Source organism: Monodelphis domestica, chromosome 1 (assembly GCF_027887165.1).
Source record: "Monodelphis domestica isolate mMonDom1 chromosome 1, mMonDom1.pri, whole genome shotgun sequence".
In the NCBI taxonomy this organism is placed as follows: domain Eukaryota; kingdom Metazoa; phylum Chordata; class Mammalia; order Didelphimorphia; family Didelphidae; genus Monodelphis; species Monodelphis domestica.
In genome coordinates this window covers 94,885,679-94,903,357 of record NC_077227.1, presented here as the reverse complement: position 1 = coordinate 94,903,357, position 17,679 = coordinate 94,885,679, and the positions used below count along the sequence as shown (strand labels likewise).

At 39.2% G+C, this 17,679-nt stretch overlaps 1 protein-coding gene across 1 annotated transcript; it reads right to left on the bottom strand.

Annotated features, from left to right (window-relative positions):
• Positions 1–14,588: 14,588 nt before the first annotated feature.
• Positions 14,589–16,141, bottom strand: LOC107650787 (ribonuclease P protein subunit p30-like). The gene is given in 1 exon segment (XM_056803565.1): positions 14,589–16,141. A coding segment is annotated over 1 exon segment (804 nt). The 5' UTR covers positions 16,127–16,141; the 3' UTR covers positions 14,589–15,322.
• Positions 16,142–17,679: the final 1,538 nt, after the last annotated feature.

The window sequence follows — 17,679 nt, the reverse complement described above, 5'->3', positions numbered from 1 at the left end:
AGAAGACAGCTTGAAGTGAAGAGAGTGCAAGATGAAGAAGTTCAGGAAATGAGTGATAGTAACTCTTTTACCAAATCAGCTTCTTCTAAAAGTTTGGTTTTGAAAAAGAAGAGAGATACAGGATAACATGAGAGGTTAACAGAGTCAAGAGAAGGTATTTTAAGGATAGATATCTCAACATTTTTTAATAGGCAACTGGAAAGGAGCTAGTGGATAAAAGGAAATTAAAAATAAAGGAAATGATTAAAATGCCAAGCCCCTCAAGAACATGGTAGGGGGTAGAGAGTAGGCTTGAGGGCACAAGTGGAAGAGTTAGTTAGCCTTGGAAAAACCACCTTTTCCTCTGAGACATGAGCAAAGGAGGAGAGAATGGGGAAAGATTTTGAAGACACTTCAGATACAGAGTTGGGGAAAAGTGGGAACTCATGGCAAATGGCCTCTGTTTTCTCTGGATAGTATGATATAAGATCCTTTGCAGAAAAGGGAGGGAGGATGATAAAGTAGTCTGGGTAACTTTATTACAAGAGAAGATCTGAAATAGCTGCTAATTAGTACATGGATTAGAATAGATCAGTGAGGGCCCAGTTGAAATATGATAAATTAGTAACACTGTTTTATAAATTCCTGCAACAGCATTCAGTAGCATGTAAATCTTAGAAAAGATAAAAGAGGTTAATCCACTGTTGGGACTTAGAAAAGAACATGTTGAGATAAAATAATCGGGGGCAAGGGATTCAAGAGTAGAGTATAATGTTTAGTTTAACTGGTTAACCATAGGGTCAAGATTGGAAAGAGCAAAGTAAAGAAAAGAAGGGAAGATGGACTGAAAAAGCAGGGAAGGGAGTGATTTAAGCCAGTAGTGAGGTTCAAGGATAATTTTAGGAAGAGTGAATCAGGCGGAAAGATGGAAGGAAACCAGTTATGGTTTGAGACAGGAATTTCAGAGTTCCGGATGACAAGTATGAGGAATCACCCCAGTCAGACCCCAGGAGACCCAGCTGCTGCTCTGGGTCTCCATTTGTTTCATCTCCTTTACCAGACTCACATACTTGTTTCACTTCCTTCATATCTTCCTAAGTATTTCTGTTAAATAGAACATTAATATCAATAAACTCCAAATAATTTGTTTCAGACAGTGTTGCTTCACATTAATTAATGGCATACAGTTTTCAAATCAATAAGTATTTATTGAGAGCCTGTGGACCCAATGATGATAGAATATACAAAACACATCTTCATTTTAAAGTCAAGGAAAGACAGAAAATTTGTCACCCTAGGTAAGATGGGCATTTGGTTGGTGGGGTAGTTTAAAGAAGGAAACCCCTAGAGACACATTGGCAAACCCATGGCATGCATGCCTCTTCATGACAGAGTGGGCTGGCTCCCCTCCCCCTTTCCACAGCACCTAAGGACATTTTCACATGCCCTGGTGCATGTGGTGTGCAGTTTGGGCATGCTAAAATCTCTAAAAGGTTTGCCATCACTGACCTACAGTAACATCCAGGACTAACCTTCTCTTCCATTCCTGCCTAGTCACCAAATCCTATCAATTCTTTGTCAGCAAGCACTTCATTTGTTTGTCTTTATTCAAAGCCATCAGCCAAATTCAGGTTTTAAATTCCTTGTCCCTCTATGACTTAGGAGAGCATCTTTACTGCTTCCAATCTCACCATTTTAATTTATCCTGGAATGATGCTATTTCCACTATTCCGGGTTGCTTTTCAGAAGGAGCATATTCCATACCTGGATTCATTTTCCTGCACTAACAATATGTAGGATTAATATTTCTAAAACATTACTCCCCTGTTCAAAAACCTGAAATCACTCCCTATTTGTTTGTAAGATCAAATCCTAGAAATTAGGATAGGTTAGATCAAAAAGAGACTTCAATCTGACCTCATTTTTCACATGAGAAAACAGACCCCAGAGAGATGAAGCAACTTGCCCAGGGTCACAAATCTAGTTTGTGACAAAGCCAGAACTAAAATTCTTCTGTCTGACATTTAAAACCCCTGACCTCACTTTGCTAATACAACCTATTGTCTTGCTAATCCCTAATAATTAGGCTGATCTACTTGCCCTTAAAGAAATCCTGTTTAATCAACAAATATTTCATGGCACCCTGCTGCCTTTGCTTATTCTATTCTCTAATACCCTTGCTATCCATCTAGAATGTCTAAATCTTTTAAAACATAGCTTGAAACTGACCTTGATCTAGACATTTTTCCGTATCACACTGATCTTCCTCTTACTCTGAATACATTTTAGAACTTAGATATGCAATCTTTGCTCCACTAACATCCAAGTACTTATGTAACTATTCATACTATACATACACTAGATAAATAAAAGGTATAGACCAGCAGTTCTCAACCTCTCAATTTGTAGCAATGAGAATACATAATGCATATCAGGTATTTACATTCTGAATCATAACTGTAGCAAAATTACAGTTTTGAAGTAGCCACCAAAATAATTTTTTGGGTTTGGGTTCACTGCAACATGAGGAACTGTATTGCAGGGTCACGGCATTAGAAAGGTTGAGAACCACTAGTATAGACAATCACACACACACATACACACATATACCCCTTACAGAGATTCTCTACTTGTTTTTTAAATGTTTATTTCTTATTTCTTCAATTATTCCAATATTTCATAGTACAGTGAGAATGAGCTGCATAGCACTTTTAAAAATATTGGGAAAACAGCCCTCTTATGAATCAGGATGCTATGATTCTAGTTCATATGACTAAATGATAGTAGGCAAGTCACTTAATTGGTCTACTCAGTTTCTTCAACTTAAAAGTAAAAGATTTACAAGCCATTCCTCAGTTGATAAATGGGTAAGGGACACGAATAGGCAATTTTCAGATAAAGAAATCAAAACTATTAATAAGTACATGAAAAAGTATTCTAAATCTCTTATAATCAGAGAAATGCAAATAAAAGCAACTCTGAGGTACCTACCACCTCACACTTAACAGATTAGCCAATATGACAGCAAAGGAAAGTAATAAATGTTGGAGGGAATGTGGCAAAATTGGGACATTAGTGCACTGCTGGTGGAGTTGTGAATTGATCCAACCATTCTAGAAGGCAATTTGGAACTATGCTGAAAGGGCTTTAAAAGACTGCCTGCCCTTTGATCCTGCCATAGTACTGCTGGGTTTATACCCCAAAGAGATCATAAGGAAAAAGACTTGTTCAAATAATAATTTATAGCTTCATTCTTTTTGATGACAAGAAATTGGAAAATGAGGGGATGCGCTATCATTGGGGACTGGATGAACAAATTATGTTATCTGTTGGTGCTAAAAGGAATGATGTGCTAAAAGGAATGATGAAGTGGAGGAATTCCATGTGAACTGGAATGACCTCCAGAAATTGAAGCAGAGTGAAATGAGCAGAACCAGGAGAACCTTATACACAGAGACATATACTGTGGTACAATCTAATATGATAGATTTCTCTCCTAGTAGCAATGCAATGATCCAGGACAATTCTGAGGGACTTATGAGAAAGAACCATATCCACATCCAGAGAAAGAACTGTGGGAGTAGAAATACAGAAGAAAAACAACTGCTTGATCACATGTTTCAATGGGGATATGATTGGGGATGTAGACTCTAAACAATCACCCTAGTACAAATACTAATAATATGGAAATAGGTCTTGATCAATGACACATGTAAAATCCAGTGGAATTGCTCATTGGCTACAGGAGAGAGGTGGGAGGAGAGGAGGGAAAGAACATGATTCATGTAACTATGGAAAAATATTCTAAATTAATAAATAAACTTAAAAAAAGTTAAAGATTTAGACTAGGATGCTTAAGATTCTCTCTTCTGCTAACATTCTTTCAACCTATTATTTTATTTTTATGACAACTCAAAGAGTTAGGTAGGGCAACATTACCATTCTCATTCTATAAATTAAGAAATTCAGACTTAAAACGTTTCTGGAGTGGCTCTTTTAGTTGGAAGGGATTAGAAACCTGTTGGGGGCAGGGCTCTTCAGGCACTCTAACAGCAGCTACCTGAGAAACCCACAAAAGGGACTTTCCTTGGCCCTTGACAATCCCTGTGAAGTGAATCTATTTCCAAGGACTTTTTTCACTACATCTAAAACTTATGGTTGAGATGGATTGATTGGGCATCTTATCACTCAGCTTAAGTGAGATGGGGTGATTTGTTCTAGGTAAATAACTGAACCACACCCTTATGCTAACCTTAATGAGCTCCTTTAGAGAAAAGCAACCAGGTGTAGTGAAATAGTATCATTCCTGGAGTCAGAAGACCTGGATTCATTTCCTGACACTAACATTACAAATTGAGTTGACTGCCATGGACAAATTACTTAAAATTCTTTAGGTCTCAGTTTACTCATCTATAAAAGGAGGGTTGGTAATAGTATTTTAAATGATTTAAAAGTTACATGCTGAAAGCTGTCCATGATGTCTTGACCTGGTCATTTATGGAAACCAGGAAGTCACAAAGTGACTCCTTGGCAGGATGGAATTGCCCACTCAGCCCCCTCTGTATGACTTCTCTTGTCAACATCCCTTACTAATGGAATTGACATGATTATTGTCCTCTCCCTAGTCTTAGAAAAAGTAACATAAGATCAAAATGCTTGTACACTATTTCCCCAAAATATCACCAAAAGATCAGACTCACAAATCCAAACCCAAAAGACCATCATGGGCTAACTTTTGCTTAGGTATATAATTCCCAGCAAAAGCTGTGCCCACAAGCCAAGCCCAAATATCCCCTGCTCCCATGCTCTGAAATTTATTCTCCTAAACCAGTACATAAATCATAAGGAAAAGGCATGTACAAAATACTTTGGTACACCATGCTTCATCATGCCTCAGTGATTTGATTTTACCAACCAAAACCCTCCTTGAAAAACTCCCTAACAAACCCTGAAAAATGATCAGCCTAATATTAAATCTGAATTTTATTTTCAGTACCCCTTTGATCTCTTAGTTTCATTGCTATGATAATAATTGTCTTCAGGATTTCTGATTATCTATTTTTATTAAAGGTAATAAGTGATTTTCCTTGATTGTCTGTAAGCTCAAAACTCCTCACAGGTTAATGAGAAAATTAAGCCACCTGTGATGGAATCATTTATCTTGTGTAAAACCTTTGTGTATACTGTCAGAATCAATAGTTACCATACAAATGTATAGAAGGATCTCAGGATGTTAATCAAACAATTTGTTAAAAGTTAATGTATCACTTATCCAATTATCTTTACTCGAACATATATGTTGAATAATGTAACTGTGTGCCAAGAAAATGGGTATAAAAATAAAGGCTAAACCTGGACATGGAGAAGCAGCCATTTCATGCAGAGCCTCGCTGCTGGCTGATACACACATACAGCTGCTGCCTTCCATCTCTCATTTCCACATAGCTGTTCCACCTGTCAAGGACCCCCTGGAGCCATGGGCTAGGCTGGATCTGAGACCTCAGCAATTACACGTACGAATTTATATGTGTTTATACACAATTGCATATAAATGATATATAAGCATTACATAAATGTGAATTATTATTACTTAGATTTCTCTACTACCATTAAAGAAAATTCATTCACTCATAGTCATTGATTATCATAGAATTATCGGAGATTTTTTGTTTTTTGCTTTGCTTCTGTTTCCATCTGTTTATTTTAGTTGAGAAAAGGAGCGTGAATTCCATTTTCTATTTAAAGAAATTTTTAAAAAGCTAAAAGAGAAATACAAACTAAAACAAGTACCTTTTTCACATTTCTAGAATTTCTTTTATTCTCTTTATTCATTGGCATTTTTATATTAGTCTTGTGCATACTCCTCCATTGGGAGATAGAGTATTTCTTATTTTTCAAATATGCTGTAATTGTTTTCTATAATTGCTTATCATAATAGTTAAAAGGTGAACTTGGGGTAGTCATATTTGTGGGAAGAGATGATTAATATATTCCCTCAGGTCTGGAATGTCCTCCCTCCTCACCTCTCTCTCTCTCTCTTGGAATCCCCAAATTCATTCAAAGCATATCTCAAGTGCTGCCTCCCACACAAGATACTTCCTGGTCCCTCTAGTCATTAATGCTCATTCCTTCTTGAAAATTACTTCATATGACTTTTATATACTTTGTGCTTACTTATGACTAAGCATGCTTTGGCTTTCTAGAAGAATATAAGCTAGGAAGCAGTGACTTTTTCATTTTTTCTTTGTATTTCTGGTGCCTACCACAGTGCTTTGTAGATGATAGGTCTTTAATGAATATTTATGGAATTCGGCAAATTTATATTATTGGTCTTCTGTTGGCTGTGCTACTACTTGCCTACTTCTCTGACTACAAAGACAACTAATATTCAGAACCATTCAAACTGGACCTACTCCAAATTCATTCTGTCCAATCTGAACTAGATAATTGGGTATAGCTCCATAGTAGCTAATTGCCTGTGTGGTTGTTCTAAATTTGATCCCTATTCCTCAACACCTAAATTTATCTCCTTTCTCAGTAGGAAAATAACAAATAACCAGACCTGCCTATGTCACATCTTGTTGGGAAAAAAAAATACTAATGTTCTCCTTGGTTAGCTCCCTCAAACACTCTCATCTTTAACAATTTTATGGTGGTTATTTTTTTTTCTGCCAGTCTTAAAGGAAGTGGTAACACTCCTCTCAAAAGCTAAACTCTGCCACTGTGCCATGAATTCCATTCTTCTCTTTATCCCATACTTATCCTCAAACTAAATTCCCCCCCCCCATCCTCTCCTCTTCCCAACTTCCCTATAACTCTTAAGGGAACTGCCATTCCACCAAGCTCCCCAGCTCAGACCCAAGGTGTCATCTTAGACTCCCCACTCTCACCTCATTCATCCAATCTGTTACCATGTCTCATAGACTCCCTGCTCTAACACTGCAACCACCCTGATACAGGCCCTCCTCACCTCATACCTAGATTCTTGTAGCTTTCTGGTTGTTCTCCTTGACTCAAGAATCACCTTACTCCAGTCCATATTCCATCCAATTGTCCAACTAATTTTGAAGTGCAATGGCTCCTTGGATGTAGAGCCAGACCTAGAGATGGGAGGTCCTCCGTTCAAATGTGGCCTCAGACACTTCCTGACTGGGTGAACCTGGATATTTAGCCCCCATTGCCTAGCCCTTACCCCTCGTCTGCCTTGGAACCAAAACACAATATTGATTCTAATACAGAAGGTAAGGGTTTAAAAAAAAAAACTTTTCCTAAAGTACAGGTCTGTCTACATTACCTTCCCATCCTACCCCCATTCAATATAAACTCTAGCAGTTCCCTATCAGTAGTATTCTCTCAGTAACCAAGGATGACATTTGTCTTTGTGCACTTTCATCTGTGACGTAGATGTGTGTGCACAAAGACACTTGTGCGTGAAGAAGATTTAAGTGGAAAAGTCGATGCACAGAGACAGTCCCACTCTCTCGGCATTGGAAGCCTGGGTCCAGTGGCACGAAAAGTCGTTACACCTGGAGACTTCCTCAGCTGCATTGGATGGCCGTGTTGTCCTTTGTGCTCCAACACGCCCTAAGCACTCCACAGTGCTTTGCTGCGTCGCCCTCTCAGCCGTTGAACCTTCTTATTGGTTTCTTCGTCTGTTCGGCCGAAGCAGTCTTCACGTGCTGGGTGAGCAAAGCCCTGGTTCACCAGGGGTCGACGACCCGATGGCTACCCTCACAAGGTTTAGCCAGCCTGTCAAAGCCGTTGCCCGGGGTGTGGCCTCTGCTGCATGCTAGCAGCTACTGGGAGCCACAAGTGAGAGCTGGGTGTCAGGTGGGGGTCAGAGGCTGGAGAGCTGCCCTAAGAGGGCACGACAAGCCCTCCATACCAGAGATACTACCCCTCCCTGAACACCCCATACACCCCAACAGTTCCCTATCACCTCCAGGATAAAATACAAGATTCTCTGAAATCCAAACCTTTCATAACTTGGCCTCCTCATCCTACTCATAGTCTTCTTATCTCTTATCCTTCCCTCCTCCTCAGACTCTGCACTCCAGCACCACCGTCCTCCTGGCTATTTTTTGGACAATATTCTCCATCTCTCACCTGAAATTTCTCAGCAGTTGACCCCAAGGCCCAAGAGGCTCTCCCTCTTTATCTCTGTCTCATGGCCAACCTGGCTTCTTTCAGGTCCCACCTAAAATTCCACCACCAAAATAAGTCTTTTCTGGTTACCCCCTTAATTCAATTTTTCTTTCACTCTGTTAGTCTTCTCTAGTTTATCCTGGATACAGCTTATCTGAACATTGTTGTCTACATATTGTCTCCCCCATAATACTAAGAGCTCCTGGAAAGCAGGGAATGCCTTTTCCTTTCTTTATGTCCTCTCTACTTAGCACAGTGTCTGGCACATAGTAGGTGACTGACTGATTCTTCTGCTCCAGTACCTTAGGCCTCTTTCTCTCCATCAGCACCTTTTTGTTCTCAAACATAGGTTTCCTCTAACTTCCTAGAACCTTAATTTGACCCTATTGCCAGTCTGCTGCTTTGGGGTTTCACAGTATATAGGCAAGTCAAGAAGACTCGTGTCTAGTGACTCCAAATGACAGAATCCCCAGAAGTCATCTCAGTCTATAATGTTAACCCTGGGCTCAACTCCAGGCATCTCTCAATTTCCCTCAATAATAAATTTAGGGGGGAAAAAAACTGTATTAAGTTGTAAAGATATAGGAAATTGTTAGAAAGCATAGACTAGTAGAGGTGAAAAGGACCACAGAGATCATCTGTCCCTACATATATAAGAAAGCTGAAACCTAGATAAAGTGACAACCAAAGCCACATAGCTAATTCATGGCAGAGCCAAGATTAGAACTCAGATTTCCTGACTCCAGTGTTCCATGCTTCCCCCCTTTCTACATCAAAATGCACAATGCAAACTAGTGTATAAAAGCTTAATAGGTACATTTTAACTTAGAATAGATTTGAAAAAGAATGAGAAAATTACATCAATAAGACATAGTATTCCCACTGCTTTAAATGCCATGGTATTAGATAGATATTATATATTCACTAAAGACTTCTCCAAGACCTTATTATGGAATGGAGATGACACTAGGTTCTCAAAGGTCATGATAGTGGAACCCCAGCACTAGTTGACCTCACGGGGCAGGAAAGACCTCAAAACACAAACCCAACAGGAATCTTCCTGTGGTCTGAGGACCAGTCTAGTCAAGAGCCAGAGAGACTCACTGCTATCGGAGAGGCTGATGATGAGTCAGCCTCAGTAGACAGAGTAACTACCCTTTAAAAAAAAGCTTGGATGTCTTTTTAAATTATTGAAACAAAGATATGCTGCAGTCTCAAAGGCAACCTAATGAATCAGTATCAATCTCTTGAGTTTTTGTCTAAGTGATAAGTCACTTCTTAATGCTAATGAAAAGCAAAGAGAAAGTGCATATGTGAAAGTTCACTTTAATGGTTAACATTAATTACTATATCAGATTATTAAGAGAAATAAATTATCTTAATTAAGATATTAATGTAATTAATTTCATTATTTATTCATTAATCCATTTGCTATCTCTAAACAACATTGTCAGATTTTAATAAACAAAATTTATTATTCTAAATTTCACCTCTTTATCCCTCTCCTCTCCATCCATGTTAGCAACAAGTCACATGACAACCAAAAGGAGGAAGAATTTTAAGAAGCACTGTATTATTATCTCTTATCTATTTCTGCTCTGGTCCCACCATCTCCAGCTACCCATGCCTGAAATGTTGCTGCTCTTTCTGGCGCTTGCATCTCCTTCACCTCCCACACATCAAGTCTTGTCAGGTCTGCTCTGACATTATCTCTTGCATCTGTCTCCTCCTGTATATACTCGGGCTGCCACCCCCTTGTCCAGGCCCACATGACCACCCACTTAGACTACTGCAATAGCCCCCTAACCGGTCCTCCCAGCTGCAAGCTTTGCCCTTCCAATCTGTCCAATCACAGGACTTGCCAGGTGAGTCTTCTCTAAGGAACGAGTCTAGTCATGCTACTCCTCTAAGCTTTTAAATGACTCTCTAAGCAGACCTTCCCCCTTTTCAGACCTTATCTCTTGCTAATTCCTTCCAGGAACTCTTATTCTGGTCCAAGTACTCTGTTCACACCTCCAGCATTTTCTCACCTCCATGCCTTTGCTCATGCCATCCCCTGGGCTAGAATGCCCTCCTCTACCTACTTGTACCTAAGCAACTCCTACTTATCCTTTAAGGCTCACTTGCTCTGTGAAGCAAACCTTCCTGTCTTCCCACCCAGAAGCTTTCTTTCTTTCCTTGGGCCTGTTTTACCCCGGATTTGTAACTTTACCTTGTTCATCTAGAAGGCAGCTGAAGATGGTGCAGTGTGTACCCTCAGACACTTGTGTGCCCCCGGGCAAGTCATTTAACCCCTGTTTACCTCACTTTCCTCATCTGCAAAATGAGGTAACAATAGCACCTACCTCCCAGGGTTGTGGTGATAATCAAATGAGATAATCATTATCAATGGCATAGCACAATGCCTGGCACCTGGTAACTATTTTTATCTATTCTTGGTGTTCACGGTTAGTTGTCATCTATGTACACATATGAAAGAATGAAAAGCATTTATTAAGCTTTTACTAGGAGAACACCAGAGATCCAAATAAAATAAATAAATAAATAAATAAATAAATAAATAAGACAGTTCCTGCTGCCCAGGATCTCACATCCTAATGGGGAGAATTAGAGGGAGACAAAGAGAGACACAGAGAGAGAGGGAGGGAGACAGAGAGTTTGCCACAGAGTTGTCCTTTGGGCACGGCAGCAGGGCAGGTGGCAGAACATGGCCATCCTGAGGGCTTGGGAAGGCCCCGGGCTCTCCTGAGGTTTGGGGACAGGACCAATGGGTCAAAAAGCAAGCGCTCCAGTTCAGCAGGAACTTGATAGGAAGAGAAAGCCGCTCTCACTCCTGCCTCCTTTCTCTCCCTCCCGCTTCTTGACTTGGATAAATATAAGTGATATAGAGAATATCCTCTGGAGTAACTCAAACCCTGAGGCTGCCACCCTGCTTATACTGTCATATGTGTATATCTATGTGCATGTGGGCATATTTGTATGGTAATAGGTTATTAATGTATTAAATTCACAGAAAACACATGTATCCCAACAATGATAGCTTATTTTGTCTCTCTTCCCCCCCTCCATCTGTGTCTGTCTGTCTGTCTCTGTCTGTCTCTCCCCCATCTCCATATGCATGTGAATGAAAGAATTTAGTTCAAATCATGCCTCAGATACATACATACATACATACATATAGACAGGCAGACAGACAGCTGTATGACCTTGGGTACATCACTTACCCTCCAGTCAGCCCAGTTTGCTCATCTATAAAATGGAGATCATAATAGCACCCGCCTCCCAGAGTTGTGAAGTTGAAAATATATATATGAAGCACTTTGCAGCATGAAACAACTCTCTAGATGTTGTCCCATGATCGTTGTGTCCATGTATGTACAAAGCTGCAGATATTACACATGAATGTATAGACATGGGGCCACCTCCTGGCCTAGAAACTCCATGAAGGTGCGTGTGGCCTTCTCTGAACGTTGCTCTCTTTCCTCCCATAATATATACTTAATATTTTTAGAACTGAATTCAGTTGAGCTGAAATAAGGGGCATTCACTCTCTCAGACCGCAGCCAAGGTTGGCTCTGGTCCGTCAGCCCCGGAAGGCGGGGCCCACGTGCTGCCGGGCTAGCCTGAGTATCGCGAGAGGCCCGAGGGCTCCACCTCTGTCCTCAAGACCTCACGCAGGCGCTTTCCTTAAACCAGATGAGGGTCTGTCTCAGCTGATTCTATGCCATCTTTGTCACCCCGTTATGCCGGTGCCCCCTCTGTCCCTGGCATGCTGCGTCTTAGAGAAGGCCTGGCTTCTACCTCCTAAAGAAGGCCCATCCCAATTCTCCCCAATTTTAGTGTCCTTGCTTTTTTTTTTAACGCTTAATTAATTTCTGTCTTAGTAACAGCTCAAAGACAAAAGAGTAGTCAGGGCTAGGCAATGGGAGTTAAGTGACTTGCTCAAGGTCACACAGCTAGGAAGTGTCGGACCTCATTTGAACCCAGAACCTCCCACCTGTAGGCCTGGCTCTCTCTACACTGAGGCACCTAACTGCCCTATGCCCTTGCTTTTGAATGGATTTTCTATTTAACTTGTTTCTATCTTATATTCACTTATCAGTGCTGGTGTGATTCCTATCAATACAATATACATTGCTAGAAGTCAGGGACTTTTTATTATTTTCTCTGTATTTCTGACCCTTATTTCACCACAGTACCTGGCACAAAGTAGGCATTTAATAAATGCTGTTGGATTGATTAAATAACTTAGTGAATGAATGATAATCATATCCTAAATATGCCAGGAAGAATTCCTTTGTGTTAGAGATGATTGTGAGAGAACATTCCTATTTAATTTCTTAATGTTTATTATTGCCATTTTACGCCAATAGTTTATTCCGTGAAAGAACTGGCAGGGGCCACTTGAAAACATGATCTTTGAGAGTGAAGAAGATGAAAGACAATAGAGAAGAGTCAGTAGAATGAAACTATGATTTTTTTAAAAAGTGTGTCAACCTTATATTATAGCACCCAACACAGTAAGTGGCAAAGAAATTATATGCAAATGCTTAATACCATTGGAAGCCTGATTCTGAAGCTACTGGAATGATCTTGATTAGAAGGTAAGAAGATTAAAGGAGTGTAAATAATTCAACTCGAAGGTTGCTTGTGGAGATTATGACTTACAATTTATACTTGTAACCACTCGGGGGAGCATTTTCTATTTGGAATATTTCTTTTAATGTCAGGTTTTGTTTGTGTATCCTTGATCATAGTCAAAGTCTACTCCCCAGCAGAGGGAAGGGGAGATACTCATCTTAGTAAATTCCATGAAAAACAAGAACTGCAGAGTGAGGTCTTCCAGTGGACTGGCTGAAATAGAACTGCACATTTAAGAAAGGACAAATATAAGCATCAATCAGAAATTCACCCAAGTAGGAACACTTTTCTTTAGGAAGGTTTCTCAGAGGGTTTATTTTCTTCAAGGTGATTCTTTTAATACCTGGCATTGAAAGGGAAAGGACAGACAGACAGAGACAGAGAGGGGGAGAGAGAGAGGAAAGATAATTGTAATACTAATGCTCCATTTTCAATTTTAGTAAAATAGGGATTAATTACTTGCAAAATATAGAGATCTGTGCTAGGTTAAGGGACGAGATTGTAGAATTAGGGGTGGTAACCAAAACCATTATATAACTCAGCAATCCATGTCAGCTAAGAAAACTTACATGCTTGGGCTGGTGCCTAAAAGCAATACTTAGCCTTCCTGGTGTCAGACAAGCCTAGAGAGCTGATTCCAAATAGAAGTGGTCACATAGTCCTTTTAAGGCCTTTTCTTTGTCATATTTATCAGCCAGATCCCTTTAGTGTACAGCCCAGATCCCCAGGTTTGTTCACTAAAGGATCATAGGATTGTGAGAGTAAAAATGAATGAATACTCCAAGAATTTAAATTTATAGGATTTAATAACAACAAAGTGAGATAGAAAGGGATTCCTTCAGCCCAGGGAGGAGAGCCAAGAGCCAGAGATTCACACCTGCTGCGCTGGGGCTAAAGCAAAAGCCCCAAACCCACAGGATCCAGAGCTGGAAAGGCCCTGAGAAATCATTCAGTCTAATCCTCTTATTTTACCAAAGAAGAAACTGGAGATCTAAAAATGAAGAGATTTCCCCAAGATCACACATACCTGCCCTGACCTCTCAGGAACAACCCTGTTGTGTCATGCACTTCAGCTTTTCAATAGATCTGTAATCTCTCTCCATCAGCACAGAGGCCTGTTCAGGCTGTGCATTTATCTCTTTTCTTCTGGACATCATCTGGGGGGAGGGAGGAAACCACTCAATGTACCACTGGCCTTCCTTTAGATCTTTTTACATTTCATAAGAACCAGGGAAGGACACTAGCTGTCTAGCTTTTCCCCTTTGTTCTTGCCATATAGCCAGCCTATCTCGTTTCTTTATTTTTTTTCATCGCACTACATTTTCTTTTTTTTAGGGAATGAACAAATTATGATGTATAAATATAATGAACTAATATATTGCACTGTAAAGAATAACAAATATGAAAAATTCAGGGAAACATGGAAGATTTAAGAAGTCATGTGAAGAAAGCAGAGCTAAACAAGTTACATGATTTTTCCTACAAAATATATCAAGTCAACAATAAGAAGCCAAAAATTGTTAAAATACAATGATCAATGTTGTTACTATCAGTGAATAAACACAGCTTTCCTTTCTGTTAAGAATAAATCCGGCTTGTTGGGTGTGGGGGGGAATACATTTCATAAAGGGATTCATTTAAGTATTTGTTGGGAAACATCTATTGTATAAAAACAAATACAGTAATATATTTTTCTTATGCAACAAAATTTTATTTTATTATTTTTTTAAGCCCTTACCTTCCATCTTGGAGTCAATTCTGTGCATTGGCTCCAAGGCAGAAGAGTGGTAAGGGCTAGGCAATGGGGGTCAAGGACTTGCCCAGAGTCACACAGCTGGGAAATGTCTGAGGCCAGATTTGAACCCAGGACCTCCGTCTCTAGACCTGGCTCTCAATCCACTGAGCTACGAAGATGCTCCACCTTCTGAAAAAGAATAAGTTTACCTCAAATTCAATATTACAACTATTTTACTCAAAGGGCAAATTTTAATATTCCCCTAACTATACTATTTATCTTGAGTAGCAATATGGAAAAAATAAATTAAGTTGCTGATTTATTGTTTAGGGACTCTTTGTGACCCCATTTGGGGTTTTCTTGGCAAAGACACTAGAGTAGTTTGTCATTTCCTTCTCCAGTTCATCTTACAGATAAGGAAACCAAGGCAGACTTAAGTGTCTTGCCCAGGATCACAGAGCTGGTAAGTATCTGAGGTTGGATTTGAACTCAGAAAGATGAGATAAGGTGACATTTCAATTAATTAAAACATTTTGTTAACTATGTTCTTTACAATGTCTTACTTGGCAAGCAGGAACAAAATAGTATTATTCTCTTTTTCATTTAAACTAAGTTTATCTAAATTAATCAATTCTAAGGTTATTACTGGTGGTTCATTAGTCTGTTCCCTATTTTTACTAACTGTAATATAAAAGTTTATAAAATGATCAATTCCAAGATAAAATTCAAGCAGGAATCCAGGTAAAGTGTTTTCTTCATGAATGTTGGTGTCAATCAATGAAAGGAGAATGATGGGCTGATGAAAGTCAAGGCACTTTTTTGTCAGTCCTCACATTTGGCTTTTTTGCATGCTGGAACATTGTCATCCTCTTCAGTTGTTCTTGGCTTCTTTGTTGTATAAATAATACCAAAAGCAGTCTTTCTGGTTTCTCCATGAAGAAGTATTGCCCTGCAATTTGTGGATACTGCTGCCTTGGCATCACTTTCAGAGAGTCCAAACAACAAGCCTAAGTTTGCTATGTCATACAGTCCTCTTCTTTCTAAAGGCCTTTCTGCACCACTGGATACAATTACATTCTTCCCTTTGCAGATCTGCATCAAACTAAGTGCATTGGAAATGGTGTATCTCCTCATCGTGGAGTCTTTAATGGCAGAAGAATAAGTAAGATCAAACCCAGTGCCTCATTCAATTGCCACATTAATAGGAGATCTTCTAAAGTAAAAAGGCAACTTCTCTGTTACTGTTATGCATACTAAATCCACATCCAAACTAGTGCAAGCAACATGGAAAAGTTTTTCTGTCTTAGGAAAAACTGCAACAATGTCATATAGCTTGACAGGAGAAGATGTTGCTCTCAGAACATTGCATTGTGATGGATCTGATACTATAAGTGTCAGTCTACTTAAAATTTTAATTGGTTTCGATTTCCCCTGTACAATAGGTAAAAAGGAAAAGAGCTCAGAAGGAACTATTGGTTTGTCAATTTCCTGCTTCTTTCCCTTAAAATCCACAACATGATTAATGGCAACAGTTGAATATCCAAGGTGAGCTGCATTCTCCACAAGCCCTTTAAGTGCTTTAGTGTCTGAGCCCTTCCTCAGGTTCAAATCCACAAACACAGCCATGCCGGTATCACGTGATAAAAGCCGCACTACAATTTTTACATTGAATTTTGTATTATATTTTTTCATTCATTGCTGAATTGATTCTTCCGCCAACCCCTAATATAACAAATACTTAAAAAGAAAAACAATTCCACAAATCCTCTGAGAGTATATGCAATATTTCATACCCATCAACCTCAGGGTATCAACATTTTTCCCTGGGTCAAGTTTTAATTACAAACAAATTAGTTTGTTTTTAATGTTCTACCACATTAATATATCTTTTCCTGGTTCTACTTTATTCTACATATTCTACATCTTCTTAGGTTTTTCTGAATTCTTCATTTCTTACAACACAGAAAAGTTCTATCATATACTCATGTACATATTTTATTCACTCCCCAGTTCATGAACATCTTTGTTTTTTCCAGGTCTTTGCAAGCACAATTGGTGTATGTGGAACTTTTCTTTCTGCCTGTTACCCCCTTGGGGCACATGCTTATAGCAAGATCTCTGTTTCAAAGGTATTGATATCTTAGTCACCTGTTGGCATGATCTCAAATTGCTTTCCAGAATGTTCAAACCCATTCATAGCTTTGCCAACAGTGCAGAATAATTGTCTAGCTATAGCCCTGCAACAGTATTTGCGTCTTCTGTTAACTTGGCCAGTTTGTTGGACCTCAGAATTGTTTCAATTTGTAATTATTATTATTGATAATTTTAAAAAATATATTAATTTATATCCTCTAACCACTTGTTCATTGGAGAATGGCTCTTTGTCTTGTGTATTTATGATAATTCTCTATATAACTTGTATATCAGCGCAAAGATTTTTCCTAATCAATTATTTACCTTTAGAATTCTTAGCATCTCTACGAGTCAGTGAGGCAAGAGAGAGAGAGAAAGGTTATAGGATTGGAATTTGCCTCTCCTCAAAGGAAAATATAATCCCCCATTTTGTGGTATGAACATGCTAGAGGGGTTGACATTACCTAAGAAGTTCTGTGGGAAGTTAGGAGTAGGACACACAAAAGTTGGAAAAAATTAGGAAAGAAAAGGAAATAAAGGAAGAAAATGACTATAATGCAGAAGAGCTTCCCTTATTCCCTACTTCATCCACTGGAGTTTATAATGGAGTTCTGCTGGAGACAAGAAGACTTGTTTTCCACCCTTGAGCAATGCCAGAATATTGACAATATGGCAGACACTAAGGTTTCTCTAGTGTCTACCAGACTCTAGATTTGACTAGGTGGGACCCTGCCAGCCATTCTCTTCTGAATTGCCTCTCAGTCCTGAAAATTTAGAGGTTCAGTGGTAAGGTGTGACTGCAGCCCAGACATTGAAATCAAGCACCTTTCAGAACTATCTAATGGGCAAGTTGGTGATAAAAAAGATTAGGGGAAAATGGTGAACTATTCCTGGGAGTTAGAAGGTGGTATGGTTTGGGATACAGGCATGAAGATTATATATTAGTTAATGTATTTCCCTGCTGTTTCCCTCGCATTTTTATTTTAACTACATTATCTGTTTCACCACTAGAATATGTTCCACTTAATTAACACTGGCTGATTTGG